General features: G+C 49.1%; 1 protein-coding gene and 3 long non-coding RNA genes across 19 annotated transcripts in view; 3 read left to right on the forward strand and 1 right to left on the reverse strand.

The window, feature by feature from the left end:
- Positions 1-24111, forward strand: part of LOC137486353 (uncharacterized) — a 417767-nt gene that overhangs the window by 115261 nt on the left and 278395 nt on the right. The window lies entirely within an intron of this gene.
- The window catches only part of EHMT1 (euchromatic histone lysine methyltransferase 1), a 120694-nt gene that overhangs the window by 65006 nt on the left and 31577 nt on the right, over positions 1-24111 (reverse strand). Inside the window, exon 2 of one of the 16 annotated variants that reach the window (XM_068211546.1) lies at positions 8622-8914. The exons of 7 other annotated variants lie outside the window; for them this stretch is intronic. In XM_068211546.1, coding sequence (XP_068067647.1) covers positions 8622-8684 — 63 coding nt within the window. In that variant the 5' untranslated portion in view covers positions 8685-8914. Of the gene's footprint in view, positions 1-2110; positions 2137-2164; positions 2190-2914; positions 2940-4961; positions 5161-8621; positions 8915-14604; positions 14732-21901; positions 21927-22535; positions 22730-24111 lie in introns of those variants that run through there. 8 more of the 16 variants (XM_068211554.1, XM_068211557.1, XM_068211551.1 and 5 more) reach the window with 8 other exon arrangements.
- Positions 3872-6855, forward strand: LOC137486349 (uncharacterized). The gene is made up of 3 exons (XR_011005694.1): positions 3872-4593; positions 5454-5664; positions 5748-6855. It is a non-coding gene; the product is annotated as an uncharacterized lncRNA (long non-coding RNA).
- Positions 8910-16652, forward strand: LOC137486355 (uncharacterized). The gene is made up of 2 exons (XR_011005700.1): positions 8910-14434; positions 15085-16652. It is a non-coding gene; the product is annotated as an uncharacterized lncRNA (long non-coding RNA).

The following is a 24111-nucleotide window of genomic DNA, read 5'->3' on the forward strand; positions in this document are numbered from 1 at the left end:
ATAAAAACAACAAAAAACCAAAAAAAAAACTACTACCAAAATAAACCAGAAGGAAAATGGTATTTTTAAAAAATGAACTAGAAGGGGTCTTTGCCACAGCTGTGTTTAAGGAGAGAAGTGGGGTGGAGGCAGGGATGGGGAGTGCCCTGCAGAGGTGGAGGTCGGTGCCGGGTTCAGCGTGCGCTGTCGGCGCCACGGCACAAGAATAAGCCCAGGTCAAGCCAACTGTTGTAGGCCAGCACAGGGAGCAGATGGTGCCTGCAGCCATGCAAATCACAGGGTTTAAAGCTCACTGGGTGATAAAGAAAGAAAAACAACCTGCCCACCTCCCTTAGAGCAAGTGAGGGGGATGAGACACGCATGGAGCCCGGCGTGGCAGCTCCCAACCCTTCCCAGCAGCTCGCCCATGCCTGCGTGGGATTGTCCAGAGCTGGCAGGGGAGATGGGCTTTGGTGCTGCTGCTGCTGTCACCAGCCACCCTGCCAGGCTGGTGAACTCAGTGCAACACCCTGTGCTGGCAGATGCTGCAGAGCAGCCCCCAGCCCCAAGCAGGGCTCATCCAGCCCCACATCCCTGCAGGATCGCCCTGTCCTGCACGCAAATCCACCATGGCAGAGACACACACCAAGGGAAGGAGGGAGACAGATTCCTAGGAAAGCCTCCACCACCTGCCAGGCCCAGAGCTAAGGGCACTTCAAGGATGGCTCTTGCAGCACAGGACAGAGGCTGTGGGTGGCTGCGTGTCCCTGCCTGTCCCCAGCCTGCCCCGAGCACAATCAGACACAAACCCAGCCACATCACAGTTCTCTCAGCACCAGCAACTTGTGCTCCAAGCACAGCACCTTCAGATCTCCAATCACAGACCAAAAAGCTGCTGTGAGCATTCAAAAGCTCGGCTCAGCCCAGCCTGACACAGAACCTACCTTCAGCAGACACTGGCCAACAGCTTCCATTGAGAAATGATCACAAAACACAGCCCAAACTCTGAACATAGAGCAGCTGCTTTATTTATTTATTTGCTGAGCCAGTAATTCATATCCTTGCTGCAAACATGAGCTTGTAAACCCTACCTCTAGTCAGACCTCTTGTAAACTGGGAATAACCTCTGTTTTTCTCATGGATTATCCTGCTGCAAGACTTGAGCAAAGAGAGCTCAGGGTGCTTGAGGGCACCCCTGGCTCCCACCACAGCTAGGGGCACCCAGGCCCTGGCCACAGGCACCAGCGGCAAATAAAGAGCCTCAGTCAGTCTAACAGGGAGCAGGCTGCTTTCCCAACCTTTGTTGCAACAAGGAGAGGTCTTGATATTCCTGCTACTCCACTGACTCATACAAGAAGCCCCAGGATTTCCAGGGGCCATTCTTCACCATCTGAGCATGAGTTTTTCTGTGTTTTTTAAGCAGTACCCTTGCTCCACACATTGCCCATTCTCTCCCTTCCACAGAGGCGTTGCTGCTGCTTGCCCATGAAGAAAAGCCACTGCAGGAGCCCTGGAGTCAATGAGACCTTGACCACCCTCCCTGCTCGCTGCAGTCACCAGCAGCTCAGAGCTGCCTGCCCAGTTCTCAAAGCAGAATTCCCAACTCCAAGAGAAGAAACCATCACTTTTGTCCTTTGAGAGTACAAAAGCTGGGTGCCAAGGCAAGGCTGGCTGAGGTGGCATCTCCCAGGCTCTCCTGCTTCCTACCTCAGAGACAAAGCCCTCACTAGCAGAGGCAACAACGTTACAACTTCCCAACAAAAACTCGGCATCAACGTAGAGAATAAAAGAATAATTAAAAATAAAAATAAAATAAAAAGCCAACTGTGAATTTTGAAGCATTTTGTTTAGAAGGAAGCTACAGGAAATCCCTGCAAAGCTCTCGAAGCCTCATCCCCCCAGGCCAGCGCTCTCCCGTCCTTGCTCCATCAGCACCCAGCACCGAGGGGCACCCATGGGGCACCCAGCACCATTCATTCCCACCCAGCTCCACCCAGCCAACTTAGCACCAACTTCACCGCAAGTGTCAATACCTCCAGCTTTTGTGCGTGTGTGTGTGTGTGTGTGTGTGTGTTGGGTTTTTTTGCCCTCCCCTCCCTTAAATCCAGAGCAAACTTCCCTTTCTGCTCACCCTCCCCATGCCCCATCCGTCCGCTCCCGATTGGCAGGGAAATCCTATACCCACCCTCCCCGCCGAGAAATGTCTGCTCTTGCAGCAGTCCCAACAAAGCCAACTGCCAAGCACACGCTGCTTCACAATAAAAGTCTCACTCGCTCCATTTATTTTTTTTCCTCCTTACCCCTTTCCCGCAGCCGTCTGCCTCCATTCCCTCGCCCACCCCAGACTGATTATTAACCATCCGTGGCTGGAGAACCTCCATAAAGAGAACACACAACCGGCCACGAAGCATTCTTGCCCCCCCCCAACCCTTAATTTTTAGGTTTCAAAGGGTAGAAAAAATTAGTGCATCTGAAGAAAGACTGATTGGGTCTTTGAAAGGGCTTTAAGAGCCATGAGGAGCCAAGCAGAGGAGCTACTGCTGGTTTAATTTTTCCTCTCTGCCTCTGTTTACAAGAAAACAAGCTTCCTCTCCTCCATGAGGTCTTTGGAGGGGATGGAAGACAGGTCAGACCGGCCAAAGAAAGGCTCTGCAGCATTTCCAAACAGATGATGACTACAAACTACAGTGGTGCCTTTAAAACAAACAAACAAAAAAAACCCCTAAAAGCAAAAAAAAAAGCCCATCAAAAAAAAGTAAAAGGGGGAAAGAAGGAAGAGAAAAAGAACAAAGCTGGGAAACACAGAAAGAGCTTTCGCAGCCTCCTCTCCTTGGTATTTTCATCAGCCATCCGGGTGCCCTTCGCAAAGGTCCAAACAGGTTTTATAGGCAAAGACAACACATGCACAGCAAAACTCCAACATATTGCAGCTTACCGAGCCCAAGGGACCAGAGTTACATCATGAGCCCGAGCTCTCTGCTCTCCCGGCAGTCCGGGAAGGAGCGCAGGCTGAGGTGCCAAGATGTCTACCTTCACCAGGGTCTTTTTTTTTTTTTTTTTTTTTTTTTTTTTTTTTTTTATGTCTTAAAAATCAACGGTCTGGGAACCCGAGGCTCGCAGCAGCGTTACTGTGAGCAGAGCTGTGCGCACACAGCAGGTCCATCTGGAAGAGGGCTGGGAGCAGGAGACCCCTCCAAGTGCCTGTTCCCAGCCGGGGCAGTGGATGCACCAACACCTCTGTGGGATGGACAGCACTGATCCTGCCGGGATCCAGCCTCCAGCTGGTCACCAACCCCTCCGAGGTGACACCAGACCCCAGTCAGGACACAGCCCCAGGGAAAGCTCCCACCAGCCAGGAAAATGAGGGCTGCACAATGCCGGAGCAAGGCAGAGGCAAATCTCTCAACAAATGATGCAACCTCAGCAGCAGCAGATTCTTATTCACTCATTTTTTCCCTCCTTCTAAAAAAAAATCTAAATTGAAATAACACAACCCAAACCAACCTGCTCATAATAACCTTTGCCTTGAAGAGAAGACAAACATTTTGCAGTTAATTATCTAGGAAGTAATGATTAAGAGAATGTTTGTAGAAAGAAAGTGTTTCTTCTGTAGGCACGGGGAGGCTGCTCATTTCAGATCTCAGCACTGTGCTTGGGCAAGGCCTGGGCTCAAGGCTCGTGGGGATGCTGACCACGGGCCTGTCATTAGAAACAACAGAAGCATTTGATCTGGAGAAGGAAGGAAACACAACCACCAGCATACCTGGCCTACAAAGCAGTCACCAGTCTCAAAGCTCCTTTTTTTCAGGCTAAGGCCACTTCCTTATAAGCCTCATGCAATCATGTGAACATGGAATTTTATCTGCAGCTCACAACAAGCACTGCCCTCAGCCTGAAGTTTGCTCCCAAACCAAATTCTTTGCAATTCTTTTGTCTCCTGAAATCCTTTCATCCAGACTATTCTCCATAGAAAAGAAACATTTCCTTCTCAACCCCCATGTCCTCTCTCCTATTCCAGCCGCACGCGTCGACTCCCCGAGAAGAGGGGGAGCACAGAAAGAGGTGCAAGTCCCTGCATGCAACAGCTGGGAACACGGAGACACGTGCATGAAACACAACAGGACTTAAAGTGACTTCTCCCAAGACAAGGCATTCCACGACGGCGTGCAGGCTTCAGGCAAGGGGGGTCTGCAGAGCCCATGCCCTCTTGGAAAGGGGAGATCGATTTACACTTCCTCACTGCTTCCAGGCCCATCTAGCTGCATCCCAGTAGAGTTAAAGCCAGTGCAACTTGTGTGTGCAGGCAAATGCAAATCCAGAGCAGACAAAGGCGTCCCCTCCTTCCACGAGCTGAGGGTAGCAAGGAGTCCAGCTGCTGCCTGCCTTCTCCTAGCCCCCGGGAGGGGAAGGGAGGGTAGAAAACCCTAAAATGGAGACCAAGATTCATCACTATCTCTAGCAAAAGCAAACCAGCCATTTCAGAAACACCCAATCCCCAGGAACTGGCCGAGCCAAGACAAAACCAGAGCACCAAGAGGAGCCTGGAGCAAGTAGATTCCAGCAATCCAGGGCAGGGGAGCTGGGAGGCAGCTCACCCCCATCAACGGGGCTCAGGTACTTCTTCAGCCTCTGTGCTCCTCTTCCTCCCACCCCAAAGTACCGCAGCCAGCAGAACAAGTCCCTGTACCCCTGCCCATCCCCATGGTGCCCAGCCAAAGGGCACATGGGGCAGCAGAGGAGGGAAAGCCCCTCGTGGGTTCCCATGGGACCACAAGGACCTGGCTGAGCTGCCCACACCACCTCCACCTGGGTCACCTCCGGCCATCGAGCAGCCAAGCAGCGAGACAGCGGTGCCTGTGAGCCGGGAAAGCGGACGGGGAGAAGGGGGGGGAAAAAAAAGACAAAATAATAATGAAAATAATCATAATCATAGAACTTGCACCCTCGGGCCTGTCCCTCTAATAACTACAGCAAAACCTCACCAAGGCCTTACTCTGCTGGAGGGCGAGAAAGCGACACAGCGCTGCCCAGCACCCGAAGTCCTGGAGGTGGGAGATCCTCACACCCTCTCCTCCATGGCCTACGGGCTTCGTCCCCGGCGTGGGGCCTGGTTTTTCTGCTCTGTCATTAAGAGTGGAGCCTGGTCTTTTCCTTCAATCCCAAGAATTGCACGGAATTAGATCATCTTTCTGGCTCGCCTCCCCCTACAGGCAGCTCCCGAGCATGCTCAGCGCGGCCGCGCTGCCATTTCATAACCGCATTGTTTACGGACACACGGACCTGCCATCTTTTGACAGGGACACAGGGCCCGTGTCCCTGCCCAGAGCCCCGGCCCCCACCACAAACACCCCCTTGGGGGCAGGCAAACGGCGAAAGCATGGAAAACTAGAAGCCTGGGGGGTGATGGGGATGGGTTTGTTGTTTTTTCTGATGGTTTTTGTTTCTTTTTTCTCCTTTTTTGCTCCTGGATTTAGGTGAAAATCCACCTGCTTTGGAGGGAGAGGTTAACCCCTGTGGGGGCTGCGAGGAGGAGGAACTCGCAGGGCTGGATGCAAAATGCCAGCCATGATTTTTAGCTTCTTTGAATCACAACTGTGCTTCGATGACACCTAAAAATATAATCCTCAGCCTAGTCTGCCATCCTCTGCCGAGCCTTCCTCTGTGAGAGAAGGGGTTGGAAATACGGTATTTCCCTTAAATAAACAAGCTGGCTTAGTCCCAGCACATACAGTTTTCTCCTTTAAATGCAAACCAGAGTATTTTTGCAGGCACACAGGAAAACGAGGAGAGGAGGAGGGGAAATGTTCTTCATTTAACACCAAGAACTCCATGAAAAGCCTTGTAAGGTTGCTCAGAGCCCCGCTCCATTCCAGCCCTCTCCCTGTCTCTGCTGATCATACTTCACAGGTGAAAGCAGCTCTGACTTATGACAGAGAGAAAATGCCAGAAGAGCTGGAGGTTTCCTCATCCTTGGAACAAGGACAAGTTGTGAAAAGCTTCCTTTGCAAGAGCCACTGTGCTGCTCAGGCACAGTATGGCAGTGCTGCAGGAAGGACACTTGCACATCAGACCTTCTTAACCTCCACTGCCTCAACCCTTCTCACCTCCTTCCCCCTCCTGATGGGGACTGAAGGAAAGGCATAAATAAATCACCTGGTTTGGAGGATGCAAGTTGTTGTGTTGGAGTCCAGGATATTTTTTAAAAGCTTGCTCAACATTTTCTCCCCTTCTATATTTTCCTTTTCTTTTTTCTAATGGATGCTTTCCAATTAGCTTGTACAGTTTGAGAGCTTAGCTCCTGCTGCTTTCCTGACTACTGTAAATCCTGGCAGGCTGCCCTCCTCCTCTGCCCCCCTCCAGGACCAACACCACCCTACAGCAAAGCCAGACACGTATCCTCCACCCAAGAGATCAAGGAGCTCACAGGGGCACAAGAGGGACAAATCCCACTGGAAACATGAGAAGCCATAAGGGTCTGCAAGAAGGGGTTGGCGTCAAAACTCTGTTTTTGGAGGAGTCAGAAAAAATAACTGGCTAAAAATGGGAGTTGAGGATTATAAACTCAGGGATTTGTTTCCAAATCACTGACATTCCATGTCACTGCAGGAACATATGGTCCTCCAAGGCTTGCAAGCAGGGAGCACACGCCATCAGTGCCCCGAGCTTTTGGGCTGACCCCAACACACGGTCACTCTCCCGCTGTGGCCATTCCTTGACCACTCTCAGCTCCAGGAGCGGGAAGACGAGAAGGAAAAACTTCAGGGAAAAGCAGCAAAAGGAAAACAAAGAAGAGCAGCAGGAACCAAACCAGCCCTCCCTCAAACCAGCTGGCCAGGAGAGTGAAGCTCCTTAAAACTCCTTGTTTACCTGAATAAAACAACTCACTGCCATTGCATGAGGTGCACACAACACTCTTTCCTGAGGAGATGGCATCACATGGGAGAGCTCCCAGGAGCCAGGTCATGGAGCTGCCTCTGCCCCCTGCCCAGGGCTGGTCTCACAGAGGCTGAGCGGCAGGAATATGCCTCATGTGTGCCACAGAGCCTACTTCTACCCAAACACGTTCTGAGACGAGGGCAAGAGCTCATGCTGGCACCGCACAGTTAAATACATGAAACAGAACAAAACCAAGACCCAAAGGCCCCACTTTGGCCTCTTAACCCTTGCTGAGAAGCAGCGCCAAGCCCAGACCTCGGCAGCTCTCTTCCCTCCAAAGTAGGTCAGGCTTTTCTGCGTCTCTGCAGACGCTTCCCAAGGGCCCCAGCCGGCAGGGACAGAGTGTTGGGCGCTTTCAGCCGGTGCCACACCGGTGTCACCACCACACAGGAGCACACCTCCCACACCTCAGCAGGTTTTTGCTTGTCTCCTCAGCCTTCATAAAGCCCAAAGACCATTTTCTCCCTGGGTGGAGCTGCTCAGGCAGCAGGTCAAGGCCTCAGCTCTTCACTGTTAAAGAGAAATCTCAGCTCTCTCCTCGTGACTTCTGATGCCTTTTCCTTTTCTTCTGGATGATGAACAACAAGCACATTTATAGTCCAGTGGAGAAACGATAGGTATTTAGATTAGGTATCACAGATTGTCCTGTGTAAGCTCCCTGATCTTTTAAATGCCATCTTCACATCTTGCTCCTTGATTGAAAATTCAATATTGTGCCTGCATTGCAGATTCGAGGGTCTCCCTGAAGCACAGCAAGCTCAGGCCAGTGTTCAGCAGGGCTGTCCGTGCTTTCCAGGGATCTGGGACCTTCTGTGTCCATCCTAAATCTCACCGAGGTCTGTGGCAGCCAACAGAGTTCTTGCATGTAACACAATCACAGAGAAAAAAAAATTCCCAAGGGCAGAACCAGGGGGCCGAGTTTTAAAATATGTTGCAGGCATAGACCTCCTGCCATGAAATCAACCACGGATGTTTCCTTTTAATCAGATGTTTCCTTGGATTGCTACTATGAAAAAAAAATTAAAAAAAAAAAAGAAAAGAAGAGAGAGGGGAGGAAGTGACCCCAAAATAAAAAGGATTGCTTCTTCCCGGTAAAATACTGTTGGCTCTGGCGTCCACCCGAGTGAGCCATAGGCAGAGGCTGTCAAAAGAGACCCAGAGAGGAGGTGCCATGTGGCCACAGGCCCTCTCCTCCCCTTTAGAAGTTCAGTCTTCAAGCAGCTCAGGCACCCCAGGCTTTGTGCCTTTTTCTTCTAAGTGCTACAAGCAGGGAGGGCTCCTTGGAGAATTTTCCAGAAACTTCACACTTAAAAAGCACAAACAAATCCTAAAAACACCAAAAAAAAACCCCAAAACCAAACCAACCCCAAGCGAGCTTCCCCACCCCAGGCGACAAACGAAAGGCACGAGGAAACAAAGCCCGAGGTTTGCCGGCGGCGCTGCCGGGCGCCGAGGCCCCTCGGAGCCCATGGAACAGCCATCCCAGCAGGATGGGCCACGCCAGCAGGATGGGCCATGCCAGCGCGCCCGCACGGGGCAGCCGCGCGCAGGAATATCCAAACAAATGAACAAACAACCCCGGCCATGCTTCCCCGGCCTCTGCTCCTCCTCTCCTCTCCTCTCCAAGGCTTCTCCTTCCCCGGCAGGACGCAGCCTGCCCTGCCAGGGCCTCGCCAGGCACGGGAGGTGGACGGACCCTGCGGTACCTGCGGGCAGCTGTTGTCTTCTTCTGGTGAAGACTCCAAGAGTTGCATATTCCAGATCCTCATGAGCAGTGATTCAGTTTCTGCTCATGTGATAAAGCTCCCTCTACAGAGTGAGCATGCCCAGAAGAGCCCATTTCACTGCTCCCTCCACTGCAGCCATTTCACAGAGAACCTGCCGGCTCCAGGGCGTCCATTGGAGCGCGATTATCCCGGGCATCCCGGGGACGCACCGGTAATGCAGATCATCTGTCAACTTTCTGACAGGGCGCCAGGCCTCAAAACTGATCACTCGCCTGAAAAAAAGAGAAAGCTTTTTAAACCAGAGTGCTGTCTCGTGGCCTTCAAGAGTAGCACTTGCCTGTGGGAAAAGGAGAGGCAGGAGGGACAGGGAGGGATGTGAGTGGCTTGGGAATGTCCCTGGGCTGATTTTGTTGTGCTTAACGAAGTCCCCGACCTCTGAGAGCTGGGATGAAGGCACATGGGCTAAACTGATGCCGTGAGCAGTGTCCAAGACAGCGTCTTCGAGATCCGAACTGCTGATCTGAAGGGGAGATCATTTTCACTTTGGGGATTAATAACCTGACCTGGTACAACTGACTTTGAAAGGGTATCACAAACACAGTCATGGAAAAGCAGGGGGGGAATGGAATGAAGGGACATCCTCATGGGTCCATCCTCATCCTCACCCTAATGAAGGGATAGTGCACTACAAGGCGCAGGAGCTCTAAGCTCAGCCTATGTCAAACCCTACAATACTGCTGGCCCCAGCCAGCAAGATAACAGAAGAAATTTTAGCTTCAAAATAAAAGTAGTTTGTCTCTGTTCCACTTCACAATTAAGCATAAACTCTTGGCAACCTTCATATCTGCTCAGGCTCCCAGTAAAACTGCCAGAGCAGCTCGCAGGAACATCTGTAAGCAGAGCTCGGCTGGAAGGGATTCAAGGAAGACTGGCATTTAGTGGAGGCAGGAGCAGGAGGCTGCTGGAGCCGGGTGTCAGGCTGGAGAACCTCCCCCCGAGCAGGGGGAGGGCGGCCAGCAACGTCGGGGAAGAGGCCAGAAGGAAGAGGAAACTCCGACATGGCCCCGTGGCACCACCCGCGTGCTCTTGGCCAAAGGAAAAACAGCTTTCCAAAAGAGGAGAGCACCGGAGAGCGTCCTCCTTAAGAGAGAGTTCTCTTTAAGAGTAGAAACTACAGTGAAGATGAGTGGAGTGTAATGTGTGACAGTGAGCTGGGAGGGCAGGGAGCCTCCACTGTAGGAAGGAACAAGCCATCCAAATCCGTAGGGAGGTTTGGAGGAGCCTGGGGGTGATGTTTGCCCTGCCCCAGCACCAGGCGAGTCCAGGCCTCAGCACAGCACAACAGCCATGGCCGGCTCTGCCAGGCTGGAAACATCCACAAGCCACGTTTCCTCCAGTCCCAGCAGCTCTTTCACCACCGTGGCCAGGCACGTTTGCAAAGCTGCAATAATTAAAGCAGCAAAGAGCTGCTACAGATCTCCCTCAGCTATGAGGATGTTGTTTTCCTCTTCACACTCTGGAGAAGTTTCACTACTAAACAGTTAAAACACACAAGGCTAAATCGAGATGATTGAAATTCACAGGCAAGGAGTATTTGAGGTGACAGTATAAAGAAAGGATCACTCTTTCACCCACCAGGTTTTCATCTGATGTGAATCTTAAGTTTTAATATACACAAAATTAGATTTTCCTGGCCTTTCTCTCAGTTGCTGAGAGGTGTAGAGGTAACTCATTTAAAGACAAATTCAAAAATTCCCAAACAAAAGCAACAAACCCCAGCTATGCAGACAGAAGTTGCATTATCCACCGCATCAAAAGATTACTGTACTTCAAACCAAAGATGGCTTTAAAACAGTTGATGTGCTGCCCTTCCTTGCAGCATGAAATTACCACGCTTTCATTAAAAGCCCAGAAATAGAAACGAAGATATTAACAAAGGCAGTGTCAATGATCCACCACAGTCAACATTCCCTTTCTCAGATAAAATAACGCCAGAGAACATCGGCACAGCCGCAGCCTCCCCACTGCATCTCCACACCAGACATGTTTTCACTGCTGAGGTTAAATATACACTGAGAGCAGATGCTACCAGAGACACTTTTCACATCTCATGGCCATCCATGAAAGCACTAAACACTGTTTAGAAACAAAAAGGAGAAAGCAGAGCTCATCAGGGCACTGCAGATGCTTCAACAACCAACTTGAGTAAAGCGATCGATCGGTGCCGTAGCAGCATCTCTGCCACGGGGCTGCCTGGGTGTCACTCAGTGAAACCTTACATTTCTGTCATCCAAAAGGAGCAGGAAGCTTCCAGGGCACAGCCATTGGCAGTGGGAGAGGTGTCTCCTGCCCAGGACCCCTCTGTCCCCCCTTGGCAGGGGTCAGGTGCTGCACACCAGCAGTCACAGTCCCCTTCCCAGGCTGGCTGTGGAAGAGGTTTTGCTGATGATGGAGGATGAGAACAGGCCTGTGCCCCGAGATGCTGTGCCCTTTATTTAACACAAGTACCCTCCAGCAGCCTTCCCACCACAGCTGACATCCCCCTTTCCAAACATTCCTGCCAGGACCCACAGATTAGAGGGTATTTTCACTCCACGGCTCTCCAGCCTCCCTTCTCTGACTGAAGGCTCAAACAGCCCTTCCAGAAATCCCACATTTTCAGGAGGAAGGGAGCAGCACAAACACCTCCCTTCACAAAGGACACCAGGTTCCTCAGGGCTCTTGCTTAATGACACCATTAAGTCCAGCATTTTCACAGCTCCCTTGCAGGGGAAGCCCAAGTGGGAGGCAAAGGGAGGTTTTTCTTTTTATAGGAAGAACAATATTTAGCTCTGCAAAATACAGAGGGTTTTCCTTATTTCCTTTTTTCCATCAGGCTCCTCTTCTTGCAGACTCTCCAGTTGATCAAATCTGATGCTCCCTTTCAGCCTCCTCAGAAGCAATCACAAAAGCTGAAGGGACTTTGGGTATGAGATGAGCATTTCTGCTGGAATCCTGATTGTTTCTGCACTGCTATAAACCATTCTCCAGCTCCACCACAAGCTACTCAAACGTTCCTTCTGCTCTTCAATTGTTATATACAACATTTCTTAACCAGAATGTCCCAGGACATACTGGGTATCCCCGGCACCCTCCAAAATCCACCTCCAGGCTCAGGTAACAGCTTTGAAAGAACAGGCAGTCATCAATGCATCTTTTGGAATCATAGCTTTCCCTATCTTTCAAAATCTGGCTTTATGTCCCTAAAGCTTCCAAGCCATTTCCCTTCCTCCCCCCTTTTCCCCAGCAGAGTAGAAAACTGTTTTTACTTAATAGGAAATCAGAAATGTTCCCTGGGATGCTGCATTGAGTAAATCATACACGCTAAAAAGGAGAAAAGGAAAAAAAAGGAGAAGAATAAAGATCCTCTTGGACAGCAATTGAGATGTGAGCTCTCTGGGAGATGATGCTATGTTTTGATAAGAATATGCGTTGAATATTTCATTTACAGGGCAATCCTAGAACTTTATTTAGCAGCATATTGGCCAGACAGCTGTAATTTAGAACATACTGTATTCCTAACAGTTCCCAATTATAAATTCCTTCAGCTTTAACTTACAATAACCACAGCTCCTTCTATTTTGGAGCTCTAAATCCACCATTTCTCCCCTTCATTCAGCTATGGCATATCAAGAGCTCCTACAGTACAAACACAGCCTTGCTGGAGAAGGGTCCTAAATCCAGCATTCTCTACCCCCAGCACAGCGAGCAGGCTCATGCTTCCAGCACGCTCACTGCTCCACAGACCAATGTTTTATTGGTTTATTTGGGGACAGTGGCCCCATTTGTCAGTGCAAAGCCATCCTGCAGTGCCCTGCCAGCAGCAGGCTGGGAAAATGGCTGTGCACATTCCATCCTCCTCCTGCTGCAACAAGCGCTGGAGATCCTGCCAACAAGCCTCACGTGTTCAGCGTGGCCCTGTTCTTTGACCTCACACCTATTTTTTTTAAGGATTAAGATACTGACATGAAAATAAGCAAGCTCTTCACTGGAGGAGAATCAGTGCTCCACGAAGCCTTTGTGTCTCTCCCCAGATCATGAGCTCCTGTGGAACAGCGCCTGTTGACGGCTCTCCCAGCCATCCTGCTGACTTTATCAAATTTCTGCAAGAAACAGAAGGAGCAGATGAACTCTGTAAAAACAAAGCTCCTGCCTCCATGCAAATATCCCTGGTTAAGAGGAGCAGAGAAATAGAGCGAGCATGATGTGTGTACGGAATTGGCTCCACAAACGCTGCTTCTCAGCAACTGCCATAAGGTGGCAGTGGGTCTTTAAGGCTACCTTACACCTTCCAACAGCACAATAGGAACCAGCACACCAGTGGGTTTCCAGCAGCTGAAACTGATTAAGTCAAATTTCCTCATCAAGGGAACCAAGCCCTACATGAAAACTTGGGGCTGAGATCACCTCCACTGCCAGAGTCACACAAGGAGGAAAAGCCACGGGGGTGAATTCTGCAAAGCCATAAAGGCAGCCCCCATCTGAGCCAAAGAAAATCAACCCCTTTTCCCTCTCGCTGTACAATCACAATGCTGTTTGCTTTACAGAAAAGCTTTTCTTTGTGCATTCATCCAGCCATAAACAAGCCAATGACCATTAAAGAGTAGGAGAAGTTCTGCCTGGCCAGCAAGCTGGGCTCCAGCAGGATTTTATGCAGGGAACATAAAATCCAGCCCAGTAAGCAAGCTGGTCACCAGCTCAGCACTGGGCTGATGTAACAAAACAGGCCCAGAAAGCACTGAGGAAGAGCTGGGTTCACAAGAAAGATGGAACCAGGCAATAAACAGGCAAATTACTTTAGGTAATGAAGTGACTCATCATGCAGAATGCCCATCACCTGAGACACAGCAATAAAATCAAATCCATGCCAGTCACCCCCTGAACTGTGCTGTGAAAAGTGGCCAGAGGTGCCCTGAAAGAAGAGCTGATCTATCTTACAGCACACGGAGATTTCTGCTCAGAAAGTCAAACCCAATAACTCTGTACCACCCAAGGATTCCCAGTGCTGACAGAGCAAACCCCTCGCCTCACCTGTACCTACAGCCTGGCCAGAACATGGGTGGGTGTCCCCATGTGTGAGGGGACAGGTCAGAGAGAGCTGACGTCCTCCTGCTCCACACCAACCCAGAGCTCCCCTACACCTCACTAACACAAACATCCAGAGCCAACGTAAATGTTTTATTGGCACCTCACCATGCAGCGTGCTTGTACAACAACTGGAGTCAATCGGCTCATGCAGCACATACCTGCTGGTGCTTACACATTCCTTGTAAAAAGCTGGCAACTACGGGTGAAATCCAAGAGCCCAACCAAGCACAACTCACGCTGCCTTCCCCTAAACCCACTCAACAACACATTAAACCCCTGCAAGAAGCACAGAAAAATCTCTCAGCCGAAGGAACAAATGTACATATTCCCTCCTTTCCATGCCACTTTGGAGGACCTGATGTGGCAAGGTTTGTTTGCCATCACTGGAATGCAAAATAAGTCTGAAAGAGGGGAGTTTGAGTTTGACATTCTTCCACCCTCCCACAATCCCAGAGGATCTGGGTTTAAACCGCCCAGAGCAGGTCTGAGCCCCGCCAGGCTCCCCATTAATAACAATTAGCGCCCGAGCCCACGATGAGACGCAATCACGTGCCTGCCAATATGAAGGCTCAGCCCTGGCTGCAGCCCCTGCCTGCTGTCACCTCATGTCACCACCCTGACATTGCACAGGTCCCTTCTCCACGCAGGCCCGCCAGCCAGCAAAGGTCAGTATTCCAAACCCCTCCCCACGGATCCGCAGGAAGCGTTTGAAGCCATCTCGTGTCAGTGGTTTAACTACGCTGCTTTTGAATCAATTCCAACAGTTTGCACTCCGTCCGGTCTCCTGGCTGCCCCAGCCCAGGGGCACGGCAAGGAACCGATGGATTTGCCCTACCTCCATCCCGGCTGCGGGTCCCTCCAGGTCCTGACTCCAGGCCTATCCCTCCTCCAGCCACAAATCCATCTCACTCCATGGGTGCAGCCTCCACCCAGGAGCATGCTCAGTGCGGGCTGATCTTCAGCCATTTCAGAGCTTTAATGAAATGTAAGCATAAGGAAGTGTCATTAGCAAAAAAAAAAAAAAAGGGGAAAAAAAAAAAGTGCAGGATTCATCCCAATCCGGCCAACCTTCCTCTTCCCATCCTCTTGTCAAGGAGGCAAAGCTCTCACTGCGGGGATGGCAGGCATTTTTAGGCAGCAAGCATCTCGTTTTAGAACAAAAGCAAGGAAAATCCTGTCTCAGGCAAGCCTTGTGCAAAAGGAGCATTTCCCAGTGACATTCAAACCAGCCAATTTGTCACTCTGGGCCTTCCACAAATTACAATATTTTCATGAAATACCATTAATATTATTTTTTCCCTCAACAGGCTTCAAGCAAGGTTTTTAGCTGGCAATGCAAATAGTGCTTCCCAGCCACCTTAAAGCTAAACCTACCCCAGCCTACCCTGAACTCCTTGAAGGTTATTTTAACTCCATTTGCAAGGAAGTTAAACAGCAGGATGAAAGAGAAGGAAAGAGACTGCAGTGTAACATACTTCATGCTACGCTTTCCTAAGGACCTGAATTTTAAGAGAGCTTTGTTTTTCACTGAAATTCCTCCATCATTGCCTTGTCCCCTCAATGCAGTAAGAATGATTCAATGAAGAATTATTTGAGGATTTTTTTAAATCCTTCCCAGGTTTTCAAACAACAAAATATGAAAGACACACATTGTTGGAGCACACTTGGGGAATAAAGCCCTGCATGCTCTGAATGATGTGCACGTGGAGCTTGACTATTCCTTAAAAATTTGTATTTCCCCACATATCTTTTGCATGCCCCCTACAGATCCTTTCCAGCTCACTGAACTATCCCAGAGAGCAAAGATAGTTGGTGCAAAAGTAAAGCTTTGCCAGGGCAAAAATTGGTTATTCAATCCCAACAAAGTTGGAACATATATATCCTGTTCCTCTTGCTGGGCCCAGGCCAAAACCAACTCTGGATGCTGAAATCCGTGAATTGTGTGTGCTCTGCTGAGCGACGTTCGCTTCCCGTGGAACCCGAGCACTGTCTGCTCCAGAGCTGGAGGAAAATTCAAAAATAAAACAAGTGACTTTATCAACACAGCGTTTCGGGAAACACCAGGGTGGCAGCTGAACATCAAACCAGCTTTTTTCCCCAACAAAACTTCCAAGGGAATCACAACAACGCTACAGCCGTTCTGTACATGCCACAAGCCAAGTTCACGCCAAGATTTTCATCAGGCCCCAGCACATCAGTGCCAGATGCACTGCACAAACAACTCACGATGTTGTTCCCTCATCCCTTCTCTGATAAATTCAGCCCAGTCCTCAACACCAAGCCACAGCTTTTTAGCAAATTCTTTGGGCCCTCGGGAGTGCCAGGCAGCCTGGCACGCCAAGCGCAGGCAAGCTGCTTTTTACTAAAATATTTTTAGAGCAAAAACATTTGGTAAAGTGACCCAGGATAAACCACACTACTTCAGTGTGCTGAGCTCTGCTCAGACCTCTCCTCCTGCTGAAGGATGTCACCAAAGGCCATTTGGCCCCAGGCTGTCCCTTCCCAGGGACCTCCATCCGGGCCCTCCGTTCCAAGCACAAGATCAATTCCCTCCACGCCACACTGGGCAATCCCAGATACCGCCCAGTGCCTTCATTAAGCACAGATTGATAAAACCTGCCAACAAATTCTATTCCCATCCTCTGCCTTGCCTGGAAATTGGAGGTAGTTTAAAAATAATATTCAGACCATAAAATCCCGAGGCATGTCTGCTGAATCGAGCGGTGTTTGCATCTCGCACAGCTCAAGCATGTCAAATTTGTTTCCTTGGAAACAAAGACCAATTTGCAAGCATTGCTTTCTTCCCTTTTTTTATTTTATGTAACGAAGACATCCATACCTACAGCTCTTACTGATACAAAGGAATTAAAGCAGATTCACCTACCAAGAGTGTTCATAAGAGAATTATTAATGTATTTCACTAATGAACCATTGGTTTGCTGCACTAAGGGAAAACCAGAGTACATTACTATTTAAAAATCCCATTTTCCTCAATGGATGCACACTCGAGGCATAGCATTTATATTGTTTCCTTGGGGACAGGTAGAAAAAAAATCACAGACTGATTTCCTTACCCTGGGCTAGAGATGCTGGGGCCAGTGGAGGAGCAATCTAAGAGGGAAATCCTGTCCTGCTCCTGCCACACCACTACAAAGGACACACAGCTCAAACACACCTGCCTCCAACACAGGCTGAAGAGTCAACACAAGCTTCATAAAAAACAAAAGTGATAACATCTTGTAGATATGTTTTGGCAGTTTTAAGCCCAACTTTTCCCCAAGACATGCAGTAGGGAAGTTGGGAAGCCAGACCTGCTGTGCATCCATAACTCTTCTCCCAGACCCACTCCCACCTCCCAGGGAAGGCAGTAAATCCTAAAGCAACGACACACAACCTCTCTGTGAGGGCATGAAACAGGAGGGAGGGCAAAAGTGTCAGAGCTCAGTTATCCACAGGCTCATTTACAAAGAGAGTCAGAGCCCCCAGCCTCTAGAGCCTCTGTCAAGAGATCAGCACCTCTCACAAATCCTTCAGATACAGCAAAAAAGGGACATGTGAGAACAGCAGATAAAATTATGGCTCCTCAAACACACCCTCCCCGAGGCCTGCTCAGCACAGAGGTCATTCCCAGCACTCCTGGGCTGAGGCTGGGTTGCAATTTCTACCTGAGAAAGTGACCTTCACATCCAAGGGAACAGAGCTCCAAACTTCTCCTGTTCCTGTTAGGATCACTGCGTAGAAAAAGCCACTGGAGCTACACAAACAGGAGGTGACAGGAGCAAGAAAACCCTCCTTCCTCCACACAAGGGACAAAGCCTCACCATTCCCTGTCCCTGGAGAATCCCAGAGCTGTTACTGGAGCCAATGGCCAGCACTAAATCTGATATAAATGTGGATGCTTCAGACTTAAGGCCTTGGACTCCAGCATTCCAGGTATTCCAAAGGGGTTCCAAGCTTGACAAGGCCACTTTCCTGACAGAGCAGCCTTGCTCTCCTCTTCAACATGCCCACAGTAGGACCGACCACCTGGAGGGCAATCTGTAAACAGAAAGCACCCATAAAAACCCCAAACCCTGCAAACATCCAGCAGAACTCCCACAGGGTCTCACCCTCGAGCTTGAAAAATTAATTTTTTTTTCAGTACATTGACTCTCAGCACCACCAACTCAAGGTTCCAATCTTGCTGCTGTCAAGAAATCCTGGAAACAAATCCCCCAGACTAACAACAATGTGCACCCTTTCCCAACTACTGTAATTGCTAAATTTTATTCCAACCAATGCCACAGTCTGAAGGAGTTTTGGAGACTGTTGAATGAATTCTGGGGGAAGACCAAGAAAAGCCATCTAGTTCTTCCTGATCAAAAGCAGAGCAAATACTGAAAAATCATCTAAACATCACCAGGTAAAAAAGAACTTGATAGATACATGGTGATTTGCTCAGAGACATTGTAACAATAAATAGGACTTTATAAAGCAATTTATAATAAAAGATGGGAAGAGTAGGCAATATTAATGTATCCACTTTTGCAGATGGGAAAATCAAGGTTTGGAGACTTAACTGCCAAAAATTTCTGGAGCAGCCATTCACAAATGTATGGAGCAGAGGAATAGGGTACAGGAGAACTCAACGTGAAGTCATGCTCAGCTGCTGATTTACTGAGTCACTTCAACTGAACAAGCTGGGCCAGCAAGGAATGTGTTTGGACAGCCCATATGAGCTGAGTCAAATTTAAATTCCACTGAAGTCTGAGCAACTCAAGCTCCCTTCAATAAAATCTTCCATTATTTAAAAGCAACCAGAAAACCCCAAACCACATAATGTACGTAACAAACACATCAACGTTTTCTCCCTCTGTCTGATATTCCCTTAACCAACATGTTTTTGGAGGGGAGGGGAAATATTTATGCAGAACAGTGACCATGGAATCACTGAGGAGCTCTTTATGCCCATTGCCGAGTTTGAAAGTGGGTGGATGCCATGTGGGTGAATCTGTGACACCAAGACACAGGCCAGACTTGTAAAAGGAGTCAGACACGTTGGAATCAACCAACAGGAGCAATAAATTCTGAGAAGTTCCTTAGAAATGTTTTATCAGATAACTGGGCTGCAAGTCAAAGCCCCTGGGGCAAGGGCATGAGCTCCATTATGGGGTTTTAATGCAGATGCATGAAACACCTGGCAAAGGCTAGGGTGAAAAGATGGGATCAAACAAAAGGAAACGTGGAAATAGAGGGAGATGACACCACTTCCTATCAAATTTAACTATTGCAGGTGTGAGAGGGACAATGAGCTGATGGATGCTGAGAGCCCCAGGTGTGTCTGGAGACCTCTGAACTCAGGTCTCCAGACACATGAATGAATTTGGGGTGACATTCATAGGATTTACTTTAATATCCAAGGTATTAAACCATCCTATTTGCTTGGGCTGCCAGAGCCACAACAGTACAGCCTTGCTGTATTCTGGAGAACAGAGACAAGGACAGTCTATGGAGCTCAAGGCTAAGACTGATGAGCTCACTGTGATGCTTCCCCACAGGAAAGCTCTGTAGAATAAAAAAAAATAAATTTTAAATCAAGAGTCACACACTGATTTTGGGTGGCCAGTTCAGGCAAAGTTTTTCAAATCTATTTTTAGAATCACAGAATATCCTGAGTTGAAGTGACCCACCAGGATCATCAATCCAACCCCTGGCCCTGCCCAGACCCCCACCAACCCCACCCTGGGCATCCCTGGCAGCGCTGGCCCAACGCTCCTGGAGCTCTGGCAGCCTCGGGGCCATGCCCATTCCCTGGGGAGCCTGGGCAGTGCCAGCACCCTCTGGGGGAAGAACCTTTCCTGATCTCCAGCCTGAGCCTACCCTGGCCCAGCTCCACACCATTCTTCTAGAAGAACATCTCTTCCCCATGTACAGACATTACAGCAAGAGGCAAATGGTCAGTACACTTTAAAATTAGGCAGTGGTTTGACAACAAAAATTAAACCACTATTTCAAAAATAACTTCTCTCCAATTCTCTCCCCTTCCCACCCCTCTCTATAAAACCCATTCATTTGCTTCACAAGGAGGCACAGAGCTTCATTCTGTTAACATTTTAAACTGAAGGACTCAAAATACAGTGAAACACTAGGAAGAAAAAAACCAAACAAACCACAAAATGCTGCAATAACAAGTAGCCCTCAGAGCTGTGAACCAGACATTGGGAAAGATGAGCTTTGCAGAACGTCTGCCCAGCAGCCCCTCTCCTCCTCTGCCCATTCTTGGCCACAGGAACCAGAATCTGTTTGGGAAGCAAAGCAAGGGAAGGCAGGACTCTACCAGGGAGAAGTCTGCACACTGAGAAAAAGACCATTTACACTATTTTTGTTATACAAGAAACAGAAAAGGGCTGTACAAGGCCCAGACTCTCCCTCCCAATGCTGATCTGCTGAATTCAAGTGTGCATCAAAAGTATGATGGACCTTTGGAAGTTTCTCCTCCACTCTCATACCATCTCACCCCAGAGGTAAAACAAGCAGAAGTCATTGGTTCTGGTTCAGTGAAAATAAAATAAAATAAAAAAATAAAATAAAATAAATAAAATAAGCAATAAGGATAAAAAATAAATCCTGAGTACTTATCTTCTGCAACAGGAAGCCAAACACCAGCCTTGATCACTCCTGAGCTCCAGTTAAACAAACTCAAGGACTGCTGGAGTCAGCTTTCCTTCCTCCAGCAATTTTGTAAGATATTAACTTGGTAGCTGAAAGCTCGGGAGTTTCACAAGAAACTTTTCAGCAGCTGGATCACGACCTCAAAGCCAGGCCCAGAGCAGTGCACCAAGGCAGCTTCGACAATGACTCTGCTGCACTTGGGCAATGGAGCTGCAGCAGTGGTTTCATGCAAGAGCCAAGAAAAACCAGCTGGGGGGACAGAACATGGCCCTCCAACAAAGATCTCCAGGATTCCCTGCCCATGAGCAGCTGAGGATACAGAGGCAGGCCCCAGGAGCAGAGGGGGGATCTTCATGGGATCACCACAGCACATTCCCTATACCCACAGCCTGCAGGATGAGCCTTCTCCAGGCTCTCAGAGTGGAGCCCAGAGCTGCTGCATCACCTGGCAAACACCACTCAGCTTTTAGTGCCTCCCTGGTGTGTTCAGCTCGCAGAACAGCGAACATGGGAGCTGTGCCTCTGGACTGGGAGCCACAGACATGGACAGGGCTTGTTCAGGACACTCCAGAACAATCCCACTCATGGGAAAGCTTCGGAATAGAAGTGTCCTCATTTAGGCTGAGTGATACAGTGTGTCAAAGCAAAAACCCCTGAGGAAGTCAAATCCTTCATGATCTTTTCCCTCGATGTGCATTCTGCCCCATTCTCCGACCCCCAAGGCACTGGCAGCCCCCAGGGGACAGAGAGGGACCTTCCAGCCAGCCTTGGACAGCCGTCCTGTCCCCTCCCTCCTGGGTCAGGTCTATCAGCAGGCACCTGAGATAAACACAAATGCTTCTAAGCCTTGAGCACAATATTCCCATCCTAGCAGCAGAATTCCCTCCTTTAGGGAAGGAGAAGGAAAAGCCCCACTCAGATCATAACAACAACATCAGTCAGGTGGATATAAAGGGAATATCAGATACTGCCACCACCACTGCACTATCTCTGATATTCCCCTTCCCTGACATGTGGAAAACCTGCAAGGCTGGATGTGTACAGGTCAGTATTCTGTGACCTGCCTGGAGAACCTATTTTTTTTTTTTTTCCTAAGTCCATTTTAGAAGGAACAGAGTTAAGGATCAACTCTAAAGCAGCCCAAAGTGCCTGTCATTTCAAACTTCATCTCTCCACACAGAAAAAAGCATCGCAGAAGGTCCTGTAAAGCCCTGCATATCCCTCTATGAATTTAAACATGGCCCATTCCCAAGGGGAATGAATGGATATCATAAATCAGAGTTTGGAGGCTGCATCCACTGCAATGCACAAGCAAAAAACCCACAAGCACACACAAATCTTCCTGCAACAGCATCATCTGTACACACCAGCCTAAATAACTGCCAGGTGTTTATAGAGCAGTATTAACTCTGCAGGGAGGGAAGGAACCCACTCCAGTGATTCAAGGATTTCCTATCCATTTGTTTTTCCCAGGTTCTTACACCTCATTTCAATCCCAGCAATGCTGCCTTGCACTCAGCAGTTGACTTCACCTTCGGTCTGTCTGCTTGGGAAGAAGGAAGGTTGTTGCCATCATTTTGTTTTAAAGACCTACTTCCCCGTGGATCCAGCTGTGCTGATTTGCACAGCTGCATTGCAACAAGATCCCTCCACAATTAAGGTCAACTCAGCCTGTATCTCATTGAAAAATCCATCAAATATTTTGTCATGTATTTTTCTAGAGGTGAAAGCCAAATTCTGTGGGAAGAACCAAACTCCACCGAGCTCCGGCCTTCCAGACTTACCATGACACAAAATCTACCCATGCACAATTCATTTCTTTCTTGCCACATAATTGACAATTAAATGGAGGCTCTGTCTTCACTGCAAAAGCCACGTCTGTGCTGAAAGGGCTGCCTAAAGATGGGTTACATGAAGGTTGAAATGATATTACCATGATTTGCTAGGAAGGATCAAATTGGAAATTAACTTAAATTGGCTCTCAAGGTCAAAATATCCTTTGTTTTGTCTGCACTGGCTGCAGTGCTGGAATAGCCACGTACACAACACTTTTGGCACTGGGGACAGTGCAAGACTGTGACAAAACCATAAAACAAGTGTGGGACACCAACTTACACAGGTCCTTCATCCAGGCAGTTGTGCTCCATTTCCTCTCCCTTCAACCACTCTCAGGGTTTGTGGGAGACCTTCAAACCCAGGTTTCTCAGCCTGGTAGAGCTCTGTCCTCTCCAGCCTCTCTCAGACGCTCCCCATGGAGAAAGGAAGGGTAAGTCCTTCCCACCCATCCACATTCAGGGCTCAGGGAACTTCCTTGGGTCACTTTTTAGTCCTTGGCCTGGAGGACAATTAAAGGAAATTTCCTGCAGCCGCTGCAGACACAACCAGCAGCATTTGCCTCCCAGCCCTTTGCCATCCCCACCTGTTTCCCACCTTCCCACCTCCATCCCCAAGTGCCTCCCTTGAACAGTTTTTGGTAAGTTTTTCCTGTTTGCAGTTGTTCACCTGCACAGCTGCCCAGTCCCTCAGAGTTCAAAGTTTCCTTTTGTGTTTCAAAACTCTTTCCCATATTTGTATCTCCTGTATTTTCTCGCACTTCTGTTTCTAATTTATTCTCTCTATCCCACTTCCTTCTCTCTAATTCTTTCATACTCTCCTGCTGGGGCAGGTTTAAAAACGAGGACCCTGTTGCTGCTTACCTCAAGGTACAGGCAGGAACAAGGCTTAAATGCCTTAATTTCAGACCTAAGATTTTTCTACAAGCTTGGCCTAACTTGTCCTGCCCAGCTAATGATGCTTCTCTATTAAGCACATATTGCATTGTGTCAGGAAATGCAGTTTTGAAGCAGTTGCCCCTATCCCACATGGAGAATGAACTGTTAAGCAAGCATTAGTGCAGCAAAACCAGGAACCCAACTTAAAGACGAAGATAAAGATCCCATTGCAGCAAATAATAAAAACAAAGCTGGTGGGTAAAACGGGGTGACACTGACACCTCCCCTTGCTCCCCACAGCCCAAAGAGTTCCCCAGCTGCCCCCCTTTAAAAAGCCCAGGCTTTACTGCTTCATCAAACCTCCCAAAGTCCATAAAACCATTAAGGTCAGAAAAGTCCTCTAAGACCACCAAGCCCCAACATTCCCCCAGCCCTGTTAAGGACACCTCTAACCCACATCCCCAAGTTTTGGGGACACATGGTTTTGAACACTTCCAGGGCAACCTGTTCCAATGCTTGGCAACCCTGAAGAAGCATTTCCATGAGGAAATTCCTGCTGCTGTCCACCCTGAGTCCCCCCTGAGGCCGTTCCCTCTCCTCCTGTCCCTGTTCCCTGGGAGCAGAGCCCGACCCCCCCGGCTGTCCCCTCCTGTCAGGAGTTGTGCAGAGCCACAAGGTCCCCCCTGAGCCTCCTTTTCTCCAGGCTGAGCCCCTTCCCAGCTCCCTCAGCCTCTCCTGGGGTCCAGCCCTTCCCCAGCTCCGTTCCCTTCCCTGGACACGCTCCAGCTTCTCAGTGTTGGTGGGACCCTCCAAAGGTGCATTCCAGAGCCACAAAACCCAGCCCAAACTGGGATTGCTGCTGATTCCCTCCCCACTCTGGAACTCTGCCTGCCCTCCCCAGTGCTCCCATTTGCTTTTGCAGAAGACATTTTCAGCAATGACCCCATTCCACTGTGCCTCCTACTTTCACTTGTTTTCTT

Source organism: Anomalospiza imberbis, chromosome 21 (genome assembly GCF_031753505.1).
Source record: "Anomalospiza imberbis isolate Cuckoo-Finch-1a 21T00152 chromosome 21, ASM3175350v1, whole genome shotgun sequence".
NCBI classification, from domain to species: Eukaryota; Metazoa; Chordata; class Aves; order Passeriformes; family Viduidae; genus Anomalospiza; species Anomalospiza imberbis.